The 18977-nt window shown below is 41.7% G+C and overlaps 2 protein-coding genes across 6 annotated transcripts in view; one reads left to right on the top strand and one right to left on the bottom strand.

Moving 5' to 3' along the window:
* The window catches only part of usp40 (ubiquitin specific peptidase 40), a 52067-nt gene extending 37981 nt beyond the window's left edge, over nt 1-14086 (top strand). Inside the window, exons 19-31 of the mRNA XM_045225825.1 lie at nt 7995-8048; nt 9405-9580; nt 9709-9745; nt 9838-9902; nt 10857-10931; nt 11026-11155; nt 11237-11316; nt 11402-11520; nt 12301-12366; nt 12505-12715; nt 12843-12938; nt 13085-13170; nt 13344-14086. Of these exons, the coding sequence (XP_045081760.1) occupies nt 7995-8048; nt 9405-9580; nt 9709-9745; nt 9838-9902; nt 10857-10931; nt 11026-11155; nt 11237-11316; nt 11402-11520; nt 12301-12366; nt 12505-12715; nt 12843-12938; nt 13085-13170; nt 13344-13467 (1319 nt within the window). The 3' untranslated portion in view covers nt 13468-14086. The remainder of the gene's footprint in view (nt 1-7994; nt 8049-9404; nt 9581-9708; nt 9746-9837; nt 9903-10856; nt 10932-11025; nt 11156-11236; nt 11317-11401; nt 11521-12300; nt 12367-12504; nt 12716-12842; nt 12939-13084; nt 13171-13343) is intronic.
* Nucleotides 14087-14927: 841 nt separating this feature from the next.
* zgc:112416 (uncharacterized protein LOC550509 homolog) lies at nt 14928-18721 on the bottom strand. Of its 5 annotated transcripts, none has more exons than XM_045225828.1 (8): nt 18524-18721; nt 16827-16907; nt 16508-16604; nt 16305-16378; nt 16010-16207; nt 15778-15892; nt 15581-15693; nt 14928-15469 (listed from the first exon to the last, which is right to left on the bottom strand). In XM_045225828.1, exons 1-8 carry the CDS (start codon nt 18584-18586, stop codon nt 15257-15259), a joined length of 954 nt encoding a protein of 317 aa, XP_045081763.1. In that variant the 5' UTR covers nt 18587-18721; the 3' UTR covers nt 14928-15256. The 5 variants fall into 5 exon arrangements, with proteins under 5 accessions (XP_045081763.1, XP_045081766.1, XP_045081767.1 ...); XM_045225831.1 differs by lacking the exon at nt 18524-18721 and adding an exon at nt 17010-17588; XM_045225832.1 differs by lacking the exon at nt 18524-18721 and adding an exon at nt 17084-17588.
* Between the last annotated feature and the right edge of the window lie 256 nt (nt 18722-18977).

Raw genomic sequence — 18977 nt, 5'->3', positions numbered from 1 at the left:
ATCAGCTATAGGTCAGATACTGTTATTATTACCACTCCTAATAGCATCAGCTATAGGTCAGATACTGTTATTATTACCACTCCTAATAGCATCAGCTATAGGTCAGATACTGTTATTATTACCACTCCTAATAGCATCAGCTATAGGTCAGATACTGTTATTATTACCACTCCTAATAGCATCAGCTATAGGTCAGATACTGTTATTATTACCACTCCTAATAGCATCAGCTATAGGTCAGATACTGTTATTATTACCACTCCTAATAGCATCAGCTATAGGTCAGATACTGTTATTATTACCACTCCTAATAGCATCAGCTATAGGTCAGATACTGTTATTATTACCACTCCTAATAGCATCAGCTATAGGTCAGATACTGTTATTATTACCACTCCTAATAGCATCAGCTATAGGTCAGATACTGTTATTATTACCACTCCTAATAGCATCAGCTATAGGTCAGATACTGTTATTATTACCACTCCTAATAGCATCAGCTAGTAGGTCAGATACTGTTATTATTACCACTCCTAATAGCATCAGCTATAGGTCAGATACTGTTATTATTACCACTCCTAATAGCATCAGCTATAGGTCAGATACTGTTATTATTACCACTCCTAATAGCATCAGCTATAGGTCAGATACTGTTATTATTACCACTCCTAATAGCATCAGCTATAGGTCAGATACTGTTATTATTACCACTCCTAATAGCATCAGCTATAGGTCAGATACTGTTATTATTACCACTCCTAATAGCATCAGCTATAGGTCAGATACTGTTATTATTACCACTCCTAATAGCATCAGCTATAGGTCAGATACTGTTATTATTACCACTCCTAATAGCATCAGCTATAGGTCAGATACTGTTATTATTACCACTCCTAATAGCATCAGCTATAGGTCAGATACTGTTATTATTACCACTCCTAATAGCATCAGCTATAGGTCAGATACTGTTATTATTACCACTCCTAATAGCATCAGCTATAGGTCAGATACTGTTATTATTACCACTCCTAATAGCATCAGCTATAGGTCAGATACTGTTATTATTACCACTCCTAATAGCATCAGCTATAGGTCAGATACTGTTATTATTACCACTCCTAATAGCATCAGCTAGTAGGTCAGATACTGTTATTATTACCACTCCTAATAGCATCAGCTATAGGTCAGATACTGTTATTATTACCACTCCTAATAGCATCAGCTATAGGTCAGATACTGTTATTATTACCACTCCTAATAGCATCAGCTATAGGTCAGATACTGTTATTATTACCACTCCTAATAGCATCAGCTATAGGTCAGATACTGTTATTATTACCACTCCTAATAGCATCAGCTATAGGTCAGATACTGTTATTATTACCACTCCTAATAGCATCAGCTATAGGTCAGATACTGTTATTATTACCACTCCTAATAGCATCAGCTATAGGTCAGATACTGTTATTATTACCACTCCTAATAGCATCAGCTATAGGTCAGATACTGTTATTATTACCACTCCTAATAGCATCAGCTATAGGTCAGATACTGTTATTATTACCACTCCTAATAGCATCAGCTAGCAGGTCAGATACTGTTATTATTACCACTCCTAATAGCATCAGCTAGCAGGTCAGATACTGTTATTATTACCACTCCTAATAGCATCAGCTATAGGTCAGATACTGTTATTATTACCACTCCTAATAGCATCAGCTATAGGTCAGATACTGTTATTATTACCACTCCTAATAGCATCAGCTATAGGTCAGATACTGTTATTATTACCACTCCTAATAGCATCAGCTATAGGTCAGATACTGTTATTATTACCACTCCTAATAGCATCAGCTAGCAGGTCAGATACTGTTATTATTACCACTCCTAATAGCATCAGCTAGCAGGTCAGATACTGTTATTATTACCACTCCTAATAGCATCAGCTATAGGTCAGATACTGTTATTATTACCACTCCTAATAGCATCAGCTATAGGTCAGATACTGTTATTATTACCACTCCTAATAGCATCAGCTAGCAGGTCAGATACTGTTATTATTACCACTCCTAATAGCATCAGCTATAGGTCAGATACTGTTATTATTACCACTCCTAATAGCATCAGCTATAGGTCAGATACTGTTATTATTACCACTCCTAATAGCATCAGCTATAGGTCAGATACTGTTATTATTACCACTCCTAATAGCATCAGCTATAGGTCAGATACTGTTATTATTACCACTCCTAATAGCATCAGCTATAGGTCAGATACTGTTATTATTACCACTCCTAATAGCATCAGCTAGTAGGTCAGATACTGTTATTATTACCACTCCTAATAGCATCAGCTATAGGTCAGATACTGTTATTATTACCACTCCTAATAGCATCAGCTATAGGTCAGATACTGTTATTATTACCACTCCTAATAGCATCAGCTATAGGTCAGATACTGTTATTATTACCACTCCTAATAGCATCAGCTAGCAGGTCAGATACTGTTATTATTACCACTCCTAATAGCATCAGCTAGCAGGTCAGATACTGTTATTATTACCACTCCTAATAGCATCAGCTATAGGTCAGATACTGTTATTATTACCACTCCTAATAGCATCAGCTATAGGTCAGATACTGTTATTATTACCACTCCTAATAGCATCAGCTATAGGTCAGATACTGTTATTATTACCACTCCTAATAGCATCAGCTAGCAGGTCAGATACTGTTATTATTACCACTCCTAATAGCATCAGCTATAGGTCAGATACTGTTATTATTACCACTCCTAATAGCATCAGCTATAGGTCAGATACTGTTATTATTACCACTCCTAATAGCATCAGCTAGTAGGTCAGATACTGTTATTATTACCACTCCTAATAGCATCAGCTATAGGTCAGATACTGTTATTATTACCACTCCTAATAGCATCAGCTATAGGTCAGATACTGTTATTATTACCACTCCTAATAGCATCAGCTATAGGTCAGATACTGTTATTATTACCACTCCTAATAGCATCAGCTATAGGTCAGATACTGTTATTATTACCACTCCTAATAGCATCAGCTACAGGTCAGATACTGTTATTATTACCACTCCTAATAGCATCAGCTAGTAGGTCAGATACTGTTATTATTACCACTCCTAATAGCATCAGCTATAGGTCAGATACTGTTATTATTACCACTCCTAATAGCATCAGCTATAGGTCAGATACTGTTATTATTACCACTCCTAATAGCATCAGCTATAGGTCAGATACTGTTATTATTACCACTCCTAATAGCATCAGCTAGCAGGTCAGATACTGTTATTATTACCACTCCTAATAGCATCAGCTAGTAGGTCAGATACTGTTATTATTACCACTCCTAATAGCATCAGCTATAGGTCAGATACTGTTATTATTACCACTCCTAATAGCATCAGCTATAGGTCAGATACTGTTATTATTACCACTCCTAATAGCATCAGCTATAGGTCAGATACTGTTATTATTACCACTCCTAATAGCATCAGCTATAGGTCAGATACTGTTATTATTACCACTCCTAATAGCATCAGCTAGTAGGTCAGATACTGTTATTATTACCACTCCTAATAGCATCAGCTATAGGTCAGATACTGTTATTATTACCACTCCTAATAGCATCAGCTATAGGTCAGATACTGTTATTATTACCACTCCTAATAGCATCAGCTATAGGTCAGATACTGTTATTATTACCACTCCTAATAGCATCAGCTAGCAGGTCAGATACTGTTATTATTACCACTCCTAATAGCATCAGCTATAGGTCAGATACTGTTATTATTACCACTCCTAATAGCATCAGCTATAGGTCAGATACTGTTATTATTACCACTCCTAATAGCATCAGCTAGTAGGTCAGATACTGTTATTATTACCACTCCTAATAGCATCAGCTATAGGTCAGATACTGTTATTATTACCACTCCTAATAGCATCAGCTAGCAGGTCAGATACTGTTATTATTACCACTCCTAATAGCATCAGCTAGCAGGTCAGATACTGTTATTATTACCACTCCTAATAGCATCAGCTATAGGTCAGATACTGTTATTATTACCACTCCTAATAGCATCAGCTATAGGTCAGATACTGTTATTATTACCACTCCTAATAGCATCAGCTAGCAGGTCAGATACTGTTATTATTACCACTCCTAATAGCATCAGCTAGCAGGTCAGATACTGTTATTATTACCACTCCTAATAGCATCAGCTAGTAGGTCAGATACTGTTATTATTACCACTCCTAATAGCATCAGCTAGTAGGTCAGATACTGTTATTATTACCACTCCTAATAGCATCAGCTATAGGTCAGATACTGTTATTATTACCACTCCTAATAGCATCAGCTATAGGTCAGATACTGTTATTATTACCACTCCTAATAGCATCAGCTATAGGTCAGATACTGTTATTATTACCACTCCTAATAGCATCAGCTAGTAGGTCAGATACTGTTATTATTACCACTCCTAATAGCATCAGCTAGCAGGTCAGATACTGTTATTATTACCACTCCTAATAGCATCAGCTAGCAGGTCAGATACTGTTATTATTACCACTCCTAATAGCATCAGCTAGCAGGTCAGATACTGTTATTATTACCACTCCTAATAGCATCAGCTAGCAGGTCAGATACTGTTATTATTACCACTCCTAATAGCATCAGCTATAGGTCAGATACTGTTATTATTACCACTCCTAATAGCATCAGCTATAGGTCAGATACTGTTATTATTACCACTCCTAATAGCATCAGCTATAGGTCAGATACTGTTATTATTACCACTCCTAATAGCATCAGCTATAGGTCAGATACTGTTATTATTACCACTCCTAATAGCATCAGCTATAGGTCAGATACTGTTATTATTACCACTCCTAATAGCATCAGCTATAGGTCAGATACTGTTATTATTACCACTCCTAATAGCATCAGCTAGTAGGTCAGATACTGTTATTATTACCACTCCTAATAGCATCAGCTATAGGTCAGATACTGTTATTATTACCACTCCTAATAGCATCAGCTATAGGTCAGATACTGTTATTATTACCACTCCTAATAGCATCAGCTAGCAGGTCAGATACTGTTATTATTACCACTCCTAATAGCATCAGCTATAGGTCAGATACTGTTATTATTACCACTCCTAATAGCATCAGCTAGCAGGTCAGATACTGTTATTATTACCACTCCTAATAGCATCAGCTAGCAGGTCAGATACTGTTATTATTACCACTCCTAATAGCATCAGCTAGCAGGTCAGATACTGTTATTATTACCACTCCTAATAGCATCAGCTATAGGTCAGATACTGTTATTATTACCACTCCTAATAGCATCAGCTAGCAGGTCAGATACTGTTATTATTACCACTCCTAATAGCATCAGCTAGCAGGTCAGATACTGTTATTATTACCACTCCTAATAGCATCAGCTAGCAGGTCAGATACTGTTATTATTACCACTCCTAATAGCATCAGCTATAGGTCAGATACTGTTATTATTACCACTCCTAATAGCATCAGCTAGCAGGTCAGATACTGTTATTATTACCACTCCTAATAGCATCAGCTATAGGTCAGATACTGTTATTATTACCACTCCTAATAGCATCAGCTAGCAGGTCAGATACTGTTATTATTACCACTCCTAATAGCATCAGCTAGCAGGTCAGATACTGTTATTATTACCACTCCTAATAGCATCAGCTATAGGTCAGATACTGTTATTATTACCACTCCTAATAGCATCAGCTAGTAGGTCAGATACTGTTATTATTACCACTCCTAATAGCATCAGCTAGCAGGTCAGATACTGTTATTATTACCACTCCTAATAGCATCAGCTAGCAGGTCAGATACTGTTATTATTACCACTCCTAATAGCATCAGCTAGCAGGTCAGATACTGTTATTATTACCACTCCTAATAGCATCAGCTATAGGTCAGATACTGTTATTATTACCACTCCTAATAGCATCAGCTAGTAGGTCAGATACTGTTATTATTACCACTCCTAATAGCATCAGCTAGCAGGTCAGATACTGTTATTATTACCACTCCTAATAGCATCAGCTATAGGTCAGATACTGTTATTATTACCACTCCTAATAGCATCAGCTAGTAGGTCAGATACTGTTATTATTACCACTCCTAATAGCATCAGCTATAGGTCAGATACTGTTATTATTACCACTCCTAATAGCATCAGCTAGCAGGTCAGATACTGTTATTATTACCACTCCTAATAGCATCAGCTAGCAGGTCAGATACTGTTATTATTACCACTCCTAATAGCATCAGCTAGCAGGTCAGATACTGTTATTATTACCACTCCTAATAGCATCAGCTATAGGTCAGATACTGTTATTATTACCACTCCCTAATAGCATCAGCTATAGGTCAGATACTGTTATTATTACCACTCCTAATAGCATCAGCTATAGGTCAGATACTGTTATTATTACCACTCCTAATAGCATCAGCTATAGGTCAGATACTGTTATTATTACCACTCCTAATAGCATCAGCTATAGGTCAGATACTGTTATTATTACCACTCCTAATAGCATCAGCTATAGGTCAGATACTGTTATTATTACCACTCCTAATAGCATCAGCTATAGGTCAGATACTGTTATTATTACCACTCCTAATAGCATCAGCTATAGGTCAGATACTGTTATTATTACCACTCCTAATAGCATCAGCTAGCAGGTCAGATACTGTTATTATTACCACTCCTAATAGCATCAGCTATAGGTCAGATACTGTTATTATTACCACTCCTAATAGCATCAGCTAGCAGGTCAGATACTGTTATTATTACCACTCCTAATAGCATCAGCTAGCAGGTCAGATACTGTTATTATTACCACTCCTAATAGCATCAGCTAGCAGGTCAGATACTGTTATTATTACCACTCCTAATAGCATCAGCTAGCAGGTCAGATACTGTTATTATTACCACTCCTAATAGCATCAGCTATAGGTCAGATACTGTTATTATTACCACTCCTAATAGCATCAGCTAGCAGGTCAGATACTGTTATTATTACCACTCCTAATAGCATCAGCTAGCAGGTCAGATACTGTTATTATTACCACTCCTAATAGCATCAGCTATAGGTCAGATACTGTTATTATTACCACTCCTAATAGCATCAGCTAGCAGGTCAGATACTGTTATTATTACCACTCCTAATAGCATCAGCTATAGGTCAGATACTGTTATTATTACCACTCCTAATAGCATCAGCTAGTAGGTCAGATACTGTTATTATTACCACTCCTAATAGCATCAGCTATAGGTCAGATACTGTTATTATTACCACTCCTAATAGCATCAGCTATAGGTCAGATACTGTTATTATTACCACTCCTAATAGCATCAGCTATAGGTCAGATACTGTTATTATTACCACTCCTAATAGCATCAGCTATAGGTCAGATACTGTTATTATTACCACTCCTAATAGCATCAGCTATAGGTCAGATACTGTTATTATTACCACTCCTAATAGCATCAGCTATAGGTCAGATACTGTTATTATTACCACTCCTAATAGCATCAGCTATAGGTCAGATACTGTTATTATTACCACTCCTAATAGCATCAGCTATAGGTCAGATACTGTTATTATTACCACTCCTAATAGCATCAGCTATAGGTCAGATACTGTTATTATTACCACTCCTAATAGCATCAGCTATAGGTCAGATACTGTTATTATTACCACTCCTAATAGCATCAGCTATAGGTCAGATACTGTTATTATTACCACTCCTAATAACATCAGCTATAGGTCAGATACTGTTATTATTACCACTCCTAATAGCATCAGCTATAGGTCAGATACTGTTATAACCACTCCTAATACAGCCATTATTATTATTGTAGATGTGTGTGTTGTGTCTTCCCTGGTGTGTGTATCTCTGTCCAGGTGGGGCATGCTGTCTGAGGCAGGTGGACCGTACAGGGAAACTCCTGCCCCCAGGTACTGGAACCCCTAATGACGCACACACATGAAAAAAACATGCAACTCTTGCTTCGTGCTAATTGTGTGTATGTATTCATGCAGGGCACGACATACAGGGCTGCCCGCTGGTCCGGGAGGTTTTGGAAACCCTCCGGGCCAGTCAATCATCCACGTCAGTGGCCCTTTTGTGGCCCAGTGAATTTCTTTTTGTAATAATGCTATTTATAATTGCTGAAAAAACGGACAAATTCCCGAAGCTGTTACAGTAGTTTGTTATGTAGATTATCACACACACACAGACTAGTTCATCTGTCGGGCAGCAAGAGTGAGCAGCTCTCCACTGGTTGTCGCATGGAGCAGCTCACAGAAGAACGACAGCAATAGGGTTTCTGGTAGGGTATGTAGGAAAGACGTTTCAACTAATAATATCTACCAGTAAATGCTAAGGCAAGAATGGGTATGTAAAACAGGTATTTAAAAAGTTTGGTCTGAAGTCTTGGTTAAATCTTTGCAATGCACAATTTAGTCATCATGCTCTGTTTGAATGAACATTTCTAAAGGCTTTCCTTTAAAACCTTCCCAATGAAATGTTGACTCCACAGTAGGCCTACCTGGCAGAATTTTATCAACAAGATTTGTATCAATAGGATGGGCATTTGTTTTGCAAACTCTGCCATCACATGTATATTGTAGGCTACATTGTATGCTGTAGGCTACATTTTACAGTAGGCCTACACCGCTAGCCAAACACAATGGTCTCTTGCAAGGTGAGCAATTGAATTCAAGGGCAACTGCACCCTTCCCCCACCCCCCAAAACATTAGATTTTTCCCAGACCTCAAGTAGTCTCCCGATATGGTTTAAGTATTGTTGTGGACTTAGAACATCCAATTTTTTAAGTGTTTTTCTATTTTAAAAAAAGGTGATTTTGATAGTGAAAATCTGAGAACTCGGAAACCTGGACAAACTAAACCGGGAACGCTGAATTTAGCTAAAGATAAAACAGATTTTATAGGGCCCAACAACTGTAGCCTGCTGACTGTTCAAAATCGCTAACAATAACACCCTTTTATGAGATTGCACAAATGTTTTATTTTTTCCCTCCATTAAATGTGATGTTGTCAAGTTAAAATGTAACTATTTGTATATGGAGGGTAGGTTATTATAGGCTAGCTTGCTCAGTCTGCAAATTAAAGATAAAATCACCTGATATTAAAATGATGTACACATCATCCGCTTTCCTGTGAGATCTTGGCCCGGGACAGTACTTTTTTATTTATTCGGGCCAGTAGCTTTCAGTTGGCACTGGCCCGGTGTGCCACTGGCAAATTTACCTGAATGTCAAGCCCTGTCGTGTGTGTGTTGCCTCCCACAGTGTGTGAGGAGCTGAGTGTTCGTGACGCTGGGATCAGGCTGATGACCTCCCTGTCCCTCTGTCTTGGAACGGCCCCCAAAGACACACAGCTGTTCCTGTACTTCAGTGTGGGGACAGCACCCGCCTCTGGCTTGGAGGGGGAAATCATTGTAGAGCAGTCCAGCACAGTTAAACAGGTGGGGACTGACTGCGTATCGTTTGGTCGGTCTGCCTGCCTGTGTCTGTCTGTCTGTCAGTCAGACAGTGTCTCTGTGTCTTCATCTCTGCTAATGAGTGCTAATCCTATCTATACATTCTATTGCAGTGTCTCAAGAAAATGTTGGAGTCAGCAGGACTTGAAGGTAAAACTGTTGGATTATAAAGTGTGTCCCTTCTCCTGTGTGTGCATTTGTATTAATGGTGTGTGTTAATGGTGTGTGTGTTGTGTGTACAGGGGCCGGTTGGCATCTAAGGAGGCTGGACTGGTGTGAGGAGGTGGGAGAGGCTTTAATGGACGAGGTCAGTACCAGAATTATAAAATGGGTTGTGTGGAAGCTGATTGGTTGATACAGGGAGTTGTTCACGACAATCACCAGGTAATCCTGTTAACAGTTTCATTTGAATGATCAATGCTCCTCCCAGCCAGGCAATTCATAAACTTTATCTCCCCTGGGAAAAAAAGTGTCTAGACATTGTTTCCCCATGCTTCCATCTTAGCATTTGGTTTGCAACAGTTGGGGTTTGCCTAAACCCTGTTGCCTGCCTCTCCGACCTGTGCAACAATGTTGCAGGTTTTTTTTGCGATCTCCACAGTGCCATAGAGAATGAACGTGTCTGGAGGAGACTCAGTGACAATGGATATATCCAAAGAAATTACAATAAAAATAAAGGTAAAACAAACTAAAATGCACATAGTTTGCTGTCAGTTCAGCTGCTTGACTTGATTGTGTGTTCGCTTTAGTTGACTAGTTGGCAAAGGAGAAGAAGCCAACTTGCATAGCAAAAAGTGTTTTGCTTAGAACGGACGACCAGTCCGCTTGGCTGACAACCATGCCAATAGAATAGACGACCAGCCCGCTTGGCTAGCAACTTCAGAATCTCAGAACTAATGACTGGCTTTTGCCCGGACTATATTGTCTGGTGGAAGGGTGAAATAAAACAAATGTACTCATTAAAATATATATATTTTATGAAAACAGGTTGTTAATCTTTGTTTTATATGCTGGCAATTGTTTTGTTAAAGCAATAAGGGCACTCGAACCCGGGGATTATCGTGAATAACACCCTCCTAAGGGCTGTTTCCTCGGCCCTCCGCTTCGCGTCGGGCCTAAGAACAGCCCATAGTCGGGTGTTATTCTCATGATAATCCCTGGGTTCTAATAAATGATTGCTTAAGCGAAATCAAGAAGTGGAATACATTTTCCGCTCTCTTTTTCACGAACTGCCACAATCTCTCTCTTGTTTCTTCCACAGGAGGCGTCTCTCTCTGAGCTGAAGATGAGTCATGGAGACTCTCTGGTGATTACTGAGGGACGACTTCCTCCCAAGGTACACTCAACTTCCTGTCCACTTCTTGTTCTCTTACAACCCCGATCTACAGACACTTATTCCCTCTCTCACGTACCCCCTCTCTCTTTCTCAGGGTTTTCTGAAGCTGTCAGTCTGGCTGTATGTGGAGCCGAGCGCCAACCCTGTGGTCTCCATGGAAACAGAGGTCAACGGCACGGCCGAGGGGTCCAAGGAGGGTCAGCGGTTGGAGGTCATGACTGCAGGTGAGCCACACATACACACACGGTATGAAACTAGGTATGAAACTAAGTCCACTGGTTAAAATGTTGTGTGTGTTTAGTGGGTCGGGGCCATGGCGGAGCTGAGGACTGTGGGACAGGTGGAGATCTCAGAGGAGGCTACACTGGAAGAGCTGAAGACTCAGGTAGTGTGTGTGTGTGTTGATACTGCTCCTTCTAGCGTGTGTATGTCCATGCTGTGTTTGTGTTCATACTCTGTCTGTGTGTTAGGTGCTGACCCTGCCGTCGCTGCAGTGTGTGTGTGTGCCCACTCCTGCTTTTCTGCGCGTGTGGCAGCTGGAGGGACAGAGACTGACCGGTATCCTCAGAGGACAACAACACACACTCAGGTACACACACACTCCTCCCTCTCACTCCTGTCTATCTCCTCTCCTCCCTCTCACTCCTGTCTATCTCCTCTCCTCCCTCTCACTCCTGTCTATCTCCTCTCCTCCCTCTCACTCCTGTCTATCTCCTCTCTCTCCTCCCTCTCACTCCTGTCTATCTCCTCTCCTCCCTCTCACTCCTGTCTATCTCCTCTCCTCCCTCTCACTCCTGTCTATCTCCTCTCCTCCCTCTCACTCCTGTCTATCTCCTCTCCTCCCTCTCACTCCTGTCTATCTCCTCTCCTCCCTCTCACTCCTGTCTATCTCCTCTCCTCCCTCTCACTCCTGTCTATCTCCTCTCCTCCCTCTCACTCCTGTCTATCTCCTCTCCTCCCTCTCACTCCTGTCTATCTCCTCTCCTCCCTCTCACTCCTGTCTATCTCCTCTCCTCCCTCTCACTCCTGTCTATCTCCTCTCCTCCCTCTCACTCCTGTCTATCTCCTCTCCTCCCTCTCACTCCTGTCTATCTCCTCTCCTCCCTCTCACTCCTGTCTATCTCCTCTCCTCCCTCTCACTCCTGTCTATCTCCTCTCCTCCCTCTCACTCCTGTCTATCTCCTCTCCTCCCTCTCACTCCTGTCTATCTCCTCTCCTCCCTCTCACTCCTGTCTATCTCCTCTCCTCCCTATCTCCTCTCCTCCCTCTCACTCCTGTCTATCTCCTCTCCTCCCTCTCTCCTCCCTCTCACTCCTGTCTATCTCCTCTCCTCCCTTTCTTTTTCTCAACAACAAGTATCTGTTCACAGGAAGTTGAAGTTTAGCAGTGGGGTGGAGCTTTGTGTGCAGCAGCTACTGAGAGAAGAGGATCTTGGGTAAGCCTGGGGTTATTCTACTGTCATTGGTCAGTTAAGCAGATACCAGAAACATGATTTCTGGATGTGTTGTTATCCCTCCCCTGCTCTTTTCTTCCTCTCCCTCCATCGTATTGCCCTGTTTCCCCCCTCCCCCAGTCCTAAGGAGGTGTTGCTGCGTGTCCAGATGGGGGTGCCTGGGGAGAGGAGTTACTACCCTCCAGAGGACCTGGTCTGGGATGCTTCTCGAGACCCTTCCCCCAGATCGCTACGCTCTGCCCTGGCCTCAACATACGGCGTCTCTCCTGACTCCCTGCTACTGGCCAAGCACCAGCCACACACACACACCTGGGAGACTTTCTCCAACTGGGTAAGAGATGTGGAGGATTGGAGGGAGGATGACACTTAGCAAAATGTAAGCCTGATGCTTTGTTGTCACACTCCTATGGTTTCTTTTATGATTATTCCTGGCGCTTGTTGATGATGCGTGCACACAGAGCCAGCAGGTGTCCAAACGGAAGAAGAAGAAAAAGGCGGAGTCTCTGCTTGGAGCACCTTTCCACCTTAAAGACGGTGACATCATCGGTGTCAAGGTAACAAACGCACCTCTGTGGTTCATCGTATTGGTTGCTTTCCAGCCTGCTCTGCTTTAATTGGACAGAACTTGCTTATTGAATGTGACACGGCTTTCTGATTGGATAATACTTGGACAGTAACATGGTGTTTTCTGATTGGACAGAACCTGTTGATTGACAATAACCGGGACTTTAGCACCCAACAGGATGAGCAGAGGTTGAGGGAGGAGAAGGAGCAACGCAGGAAAGGGTGGGGCTTCTTACAAGATGCAATGAGACTCAGGTCACAGTGTTGACACTGCTTTTCGTGTATGACATTAGCTTTACAAAAAAGTGTATTTATAGTTACAAAGTTATTATAAATAAATACTTAAGTAAATGTATGCATTTTACATTAATACTATTTCCTCTTTCCTCCTGTAGAGGGCAGGGTGCTAGGGCTGAAGTTGAGACCAACCAAGGGGCGGGACCAGAGAAGAAGATGGGGCCCATCAAGGCCAGGAAGCCAGAGGTGGCCTTGTCAATCAACGTGGGGGTGTTCAGATAGCCCCCCCTTACACACATACAGTACACATGTACACACACACACAGACTTTCTCACTGTGGCGTCGCTCAACATAATGAGCAATCTTCTGGACATCTGTTTGTGTGCCAACATTTTTGGATAATGTGTTCACACAGCATGACCCCCATAGATCTGCTATCTACTGCCATTGTAGGTCTGGTGGTGGGATGACTTACTGGTTCACTATACAGACCTCTGTGTACTCAGTGTTACAAGCTGCTGTCTCTGACTCTCCTTCCATCTCTGTCACTGTACCTCTGGATCCCTTCTCCCCTCTAGATGAGATCCAATAGGAACAAGTATTTCCACTCATAGTACTGGGTGTATTACATATATATATATATATTGGTATGCATTTACAGTATCTGCTGACTAGTTTGCATTGGTACACACTACAGAGGTGTGTATATATATATATGAACCAGTATATTATAGGTAATATATATACCTATATTTCTAATAAGAGTCAGTTATATCCATGCCTTAACATGGACGAGCCACAATTCAGCTCAGTCCAGAATAGTCCTCCCTACCTCATTTCTCTATCTCTACCTCTCTGTTCCTCTCGCTCTAGCTCTGCCTCTCTGTTCCTCCCTCTCTCTCTACCTCTCTGTTCCTCCCTCTCTCTCTACCTCTCTGTTCCTCCCTCTCTATCTCTACCTCTCTGTTCCTCCCTCTCTCTCTACCTCTCTGTTCCTCCCTCTCTCTCTACCTCTGTTCCTCCCTCTCTCTCTACCTCTCTGTTCCTCCCTCTCTCTCTCTACCTCTCTGTTCCTCCCTCTCTCTCTACCTCTCTGTTCCTCCCTCTCTCTCTACCTCTCTGTTCCTCCCTCTCTCTCTACCTCTCTGTTCCTCCCTCTCTCTCTACCTCTCTGTTCCTCCCTCTCTCTCTTTCCTCTCTCTCTACCTCTCTGTTCCTCCCTCTCTCTCTACCTCTCTGTTCCTCCCTCTCTCTCTACCTCTCTGTTCCTCCCTCTCTACCTCTCTGTTCCTCCATACCTCCTAACTTCATCTTAACTCTGTCTCACCCTCTAGCCATTTTCCTTACATGGGAAAGAGTGTTTTCAAATCCAAGTGTTTTCTCTGTATCCCATCCTGCCTCTGTACCGGAGTTGATCATGTTAATTAGACGATAATCATGTTTGTTTCATATGCGTGCAGAGGGTGTTTGTGTAGACAGACTTCAGGGAGTAAAAAAATAATTTATGGATAATTTGACTACTAATATGTCATACATTACTTTTATAAATGACGGTTAGACAATGAATGCGACTGTTTTGCATTATGAGATTATTTGATTTCCTAACTAATCTGATGTTTTTGCTTTTGCTGAAAGAATACAGTATAACTTCTACTTGTGGTATGGGTCAGTGGCAAGATGCAAGGTTTGACAGATGAAGTTTTGTGTTTTGGATTAAATACAGAATAAAACCGATTAAGATGCATGTTTGCGAATCTTGTTTTATTTATTTTCAAGTCATGATGCATGTTTACAGACCTTTATCTTTTGCATATTCTCTTTTGCAACCACGAATCATAGTAGGCCGACACATTTGCATTTACATGTTGCTAGTGCCAAGAAGCAAATTCTCCATACAACCATCATATTTGGCTATACCATAAAAATGCTTATCAAACATAATATCAATGCTTACATTTTATATTTACAATCAATCATCTTTATACATGTGTATGTATTTGGAAATATGAAATCCTCACACACAATACAATATGTCAAGATAGGGGTTGGGGAATATTGTTTAGGGTTTGGCTAATACATGTTGAGTGGGGGCAACGTGATGGGGCCGGTCACATGCTGCACGGACGGCATATGAGCCCCGCCCTGCCCTTCAGGTAGTGATGACATCATCGAGGGCCACATGGGATAGCCAATGGGAGGGAGCGATTGGGCCTGGGGGCCGTAATGGTGGTGGTGGTGGACGGCATTTCCTCTTGGTTTGACCACTGACCTCACAACAACATCCTGGATGAGGACAACATCAAGATAAAAAAGTAATAAATAAAATAACAAATCCAAAAAGGCATGATCTTGGGTATGTGGGTGACAAATGATGTGGGTGTGTGTGATACTGACTTGTCCTGGGTTAGGTGGTGACAGGGCCATGGGAGGTATTGCTTTCAGCATCATGTTGTGCATAACGATCTGATGCATCTGAGCATTCTGCATCAACATCAGCTCCACCATGTCTAACACACACACATACATGAAAATGAACATTATGCACACACACACACACACACACAAGTAGCCGCATTTGTGTGTGTGTTTACCTTCTTTGATGCTGCTAGACCGTGGTGCAGGGTAGGGCTGAGGAGGGGGTATCTGTTGTATGAGGGGCTGTTGCTGTGGTAACTGCTGTATGAAGGTAGTAGGCTGCTGGGGCAACTACAGACCAAGAGAGAAATAGTATCAGCTGTCTGTGTGTAATAGAGAGAGAGAAAAAGCAGAGGGAGAGAAAGAGAGGAAGACAGAGGGAGAGAAAGAGAAGGATTTTTGTCTCACCATTTGCTGGATGATGCGTGGGGGCTGTGGCGGGGCGGGAGGGGGTGGAGCAGGGGGTGCAGGGGCAGGCTGGTAGATATGGATGGGGGCCGGAGGAGGAGGCAGAGGGGCAGGAGGAGGGAGGAGGTCTGGGCGGTATCGTCTCCCTGTCCCACCCCAGGTGTGAGGTCTGCTCAGGTCCTCCAACATGTGCTGCTCCTGCAGGCAACACACACACAGATAAAGTCATCATGTGAGTTTGATGATGATGATAATGGTGATGGTGATAAATAACTTAATAATAATGATGTCATACCCTCAGTCTTTGCAGCAGGTCCTTTTTTCGTCTAAGCATGCTGTGCAGCGCATCCACCTGTCCATCAAAACTCCCTGGCCAATCAGAATTAGGAATAAAATAACATCAGACAACACAAACTCACACACAAACGAACAATCAGGGTTTGCTTGTACTTCAACATTTCATTACAAGCTTTCTTTTCAAACATTTTGTAGTCTTACTGGGGGATAGGACGGACTCTGCTCTGCCGTCCATGTTGTCCCTCTCATTCTCCAGTCTCTGTGGACATGCCATGTTGTCCCTCTCATTCTCCAGTCTCTGTGGACATGAAGACAGTCAGGAGGGGAGTAGTCAGCACGTTAACCAACAAGAGGCCATGTGCAGCCAAAACTCACAACATTCCAAAAGATTGCCTCTTTTACTACACTTTGTTACACTCATAAGTTAAAAACATGACATTTCTGTCTGTCAAAGTAAACGATCAGATTATTATTTGATATCCCAACCTTTAAAAACTAAATAAATCAAATAATCAATGACCTTCTCCAGCAGCTTGAGTTTGAGTCGGGTCATCTGGTCAAGCATGGGATCAGTCATTCTGAGAGTACTGAATTCTCCACACTGTGAAGTAGGCCACACACACACATACGGCAATAAGTGACTGAGGGTCGCCGCTATACAACCCCCCACACACACACACACACACACACACACACAATTTACCTGTAGCTCTTTAGAAATATGTCACACACCTATCGATCAGCTCTCAGTCTCTACGCTAAACTGAGACCACTTACCTGGTTACTAAGCGACACACCTGTTTATGCCAACCAAGCCACGCCTACTGCTTGGTTACCGTTCCTGGTTTTGGTCTTAATCCTGGGTTACTGTTGACCATCTGAGCCTACACAAACAGTGTATTTCTCTTGAACAACAACCCAATAAGACAATTAAAGAAATGTAAAAGTAATAGTCAGTGAAATTGTTTGGGATAAGAATTGAAAGTAATATATGCAGTCAACACACAGAAAGTTAGAAATTGGTATAAACTTGGGTGGTCATTTCATCATACCAGATTGGCACCCAAATAGGGTCTGGAATGAGAAGCTCTGGGCTGAAAATTTATAAATTGAGTCTTTATTGGAAGGATATGTAGTGGAGGTCTTCTCCTGTCCAAAAAGTTGGACCCGGACCCAGGGGCGAACTTAGTAATTTGGAGGCTCCAGGTAGAGGCCAGTCTGAGCACCCCCCCTTTCCTAAAACAATAGTTGTCCACCTCAAGGTTCAGCTGTCAGAGATGTGACCACTACCTGTATCAGGGCATTGCATGCATAGGCCTATTGGCTTAGGTGTCCACTGTATGATATTAACATTTTAATAAATATATATAGCCTATATAAAAGAAGAGAAGCTTAGGCCTAACCCCGAAGAAATAGAGATAGAGAAATGCCAGTGGCATGCTACGACACCGACATGCATTTCTTTATGACAGATGGCTACTGCGTCTGCAATACAGATATAGCCATACAGAAGGAAGCTAATTCATAAATGTTTTATCAGAATATTTTGTATAAAGATAAGCATTATATTGTTAGATTACAGGAGTAACTCTGGTAGGCCTGAAACAGTCTTCCTCACCTCAAGTTCAACTGTCGGACTCAGTTGGAGCGCTGGGGCGCACTGCCGTCATATCATAGGCCTAAAGTAGCTAAAGCTTAATAATAGCCACACCATTCCAAACCTTCACAAACATTTCTAAACTTTATTAGGGTAATATTTTTACTTTTTAAAACATTTTTAGTCATTTAGCAGACGCTCTTATCCAGAGTGACTTACAGGAACAATTAGGGTTAAGTGCCTTGCTCAAGGGCACATCGACATATTTTTCACCTAGTCTGCTCGGGGATTAGAACCAGCGACCTTTCGGTTACTGGCACAACACTCTTAACCACTAAGCTACCTGCCGCCCAGTAAGTCTAACCATTGTTTATAGGGAAAATATGAGCAGAAGAGCAAATGTAAACCAGTGAAAAAACGCACTACCCTCCCCTGTCCCCAATAAAAAAAACACACAACCCTCCGCGAAGCAAAAAAAAAAGTTTGACAACCCTCCCTATTTTGGACCACCCCTCCCCCAGTAAATCAGATCAGCTCTGAAAAAGATCTGACTGAAAAGATTAGAGGGAAAAATATCAGAATTGTGATGCCTGTGTAAATGCAACTAAACAGGACCCAACCTGCACAAGTTTGAATTTTGGACCCGGTCCTGGTCTCGGGTATTCGGGTTCGGGTGGACACATGAAGAGCTCTAATATGTAGTTAGTGGACTAAATCCGTAGTCAAGATACCTCAGTTAACAGTTGAGCCTGGGACACACAAAGCTATGCTGCTACTGGTTAACTAATTTCCCCCGGGCATTTAGTGCGCCGTTTGCATATGTGGAGTAGTCTGTTTAAAAAGCTTAATGGAGCCAGTCAAATACAAGCACACATTTTTTTAAATAGAGGTGTATGGGTGGACACTATTTTTGTAACTCTCTACATGTATTGGCTAATTCTCCTATCAATCAAAGTTTAGCTTCACCATTCAGTCCTCTGATTGGTTTGCAGCTTGTCAGTCAGGGACTGTGGGAGGGAGTTTTTACAGTGAATGTAAACAGTTAGAGAGCATGAATTCCATTGGCTGGAAAAT

Source organism: Coregonus clupeaformis, chromosome 16, assembly GCF_020615455.1.
Source record: "Coregonus clupeaformis isolate EN_2021a chromosome 16, ASM2061545v1, whole genome shotgun sequence".
Lineage (NCBI taxonomy): Eukaryota > Metazoa > Chordata > Actinopteri > Salmoniformes > Salmonidae > Coregonus > Coregonus clupeaformis.
Note: the sequence above shows the minus strand (reverse complement) of the source record. Positions and strands in the feature narration are given on the sequence as shown.

What these genes read in the sequence shown, in the direction of transcription:
- zgc:112416 (XM_045225828.1), bottom strand. Translation starts at nt 18,586, where the DNA reads ATGTGTCCACCCGAACCCGAATACCCGAGACCAGGACCGGGTCCAAAA. An exon ending in CAAAATTCAAACTTGTGCAG is followed by an intron (nt 16,908 to 18,523) that starts GTTGGGTCCTGT and finishes CCTACTTCACAG; the next exon opens with TGTGGAGAATTCAGTACTCT. An exon ending in AACTCAAGCTGCTGGAGAAG is followed by an intron (nt 16,605 to 16,826) that starts GTCATTGATTAT and finishes TCATGTCCACAG; the next exon opens with AGACTGGAGAATGAGAGGGA.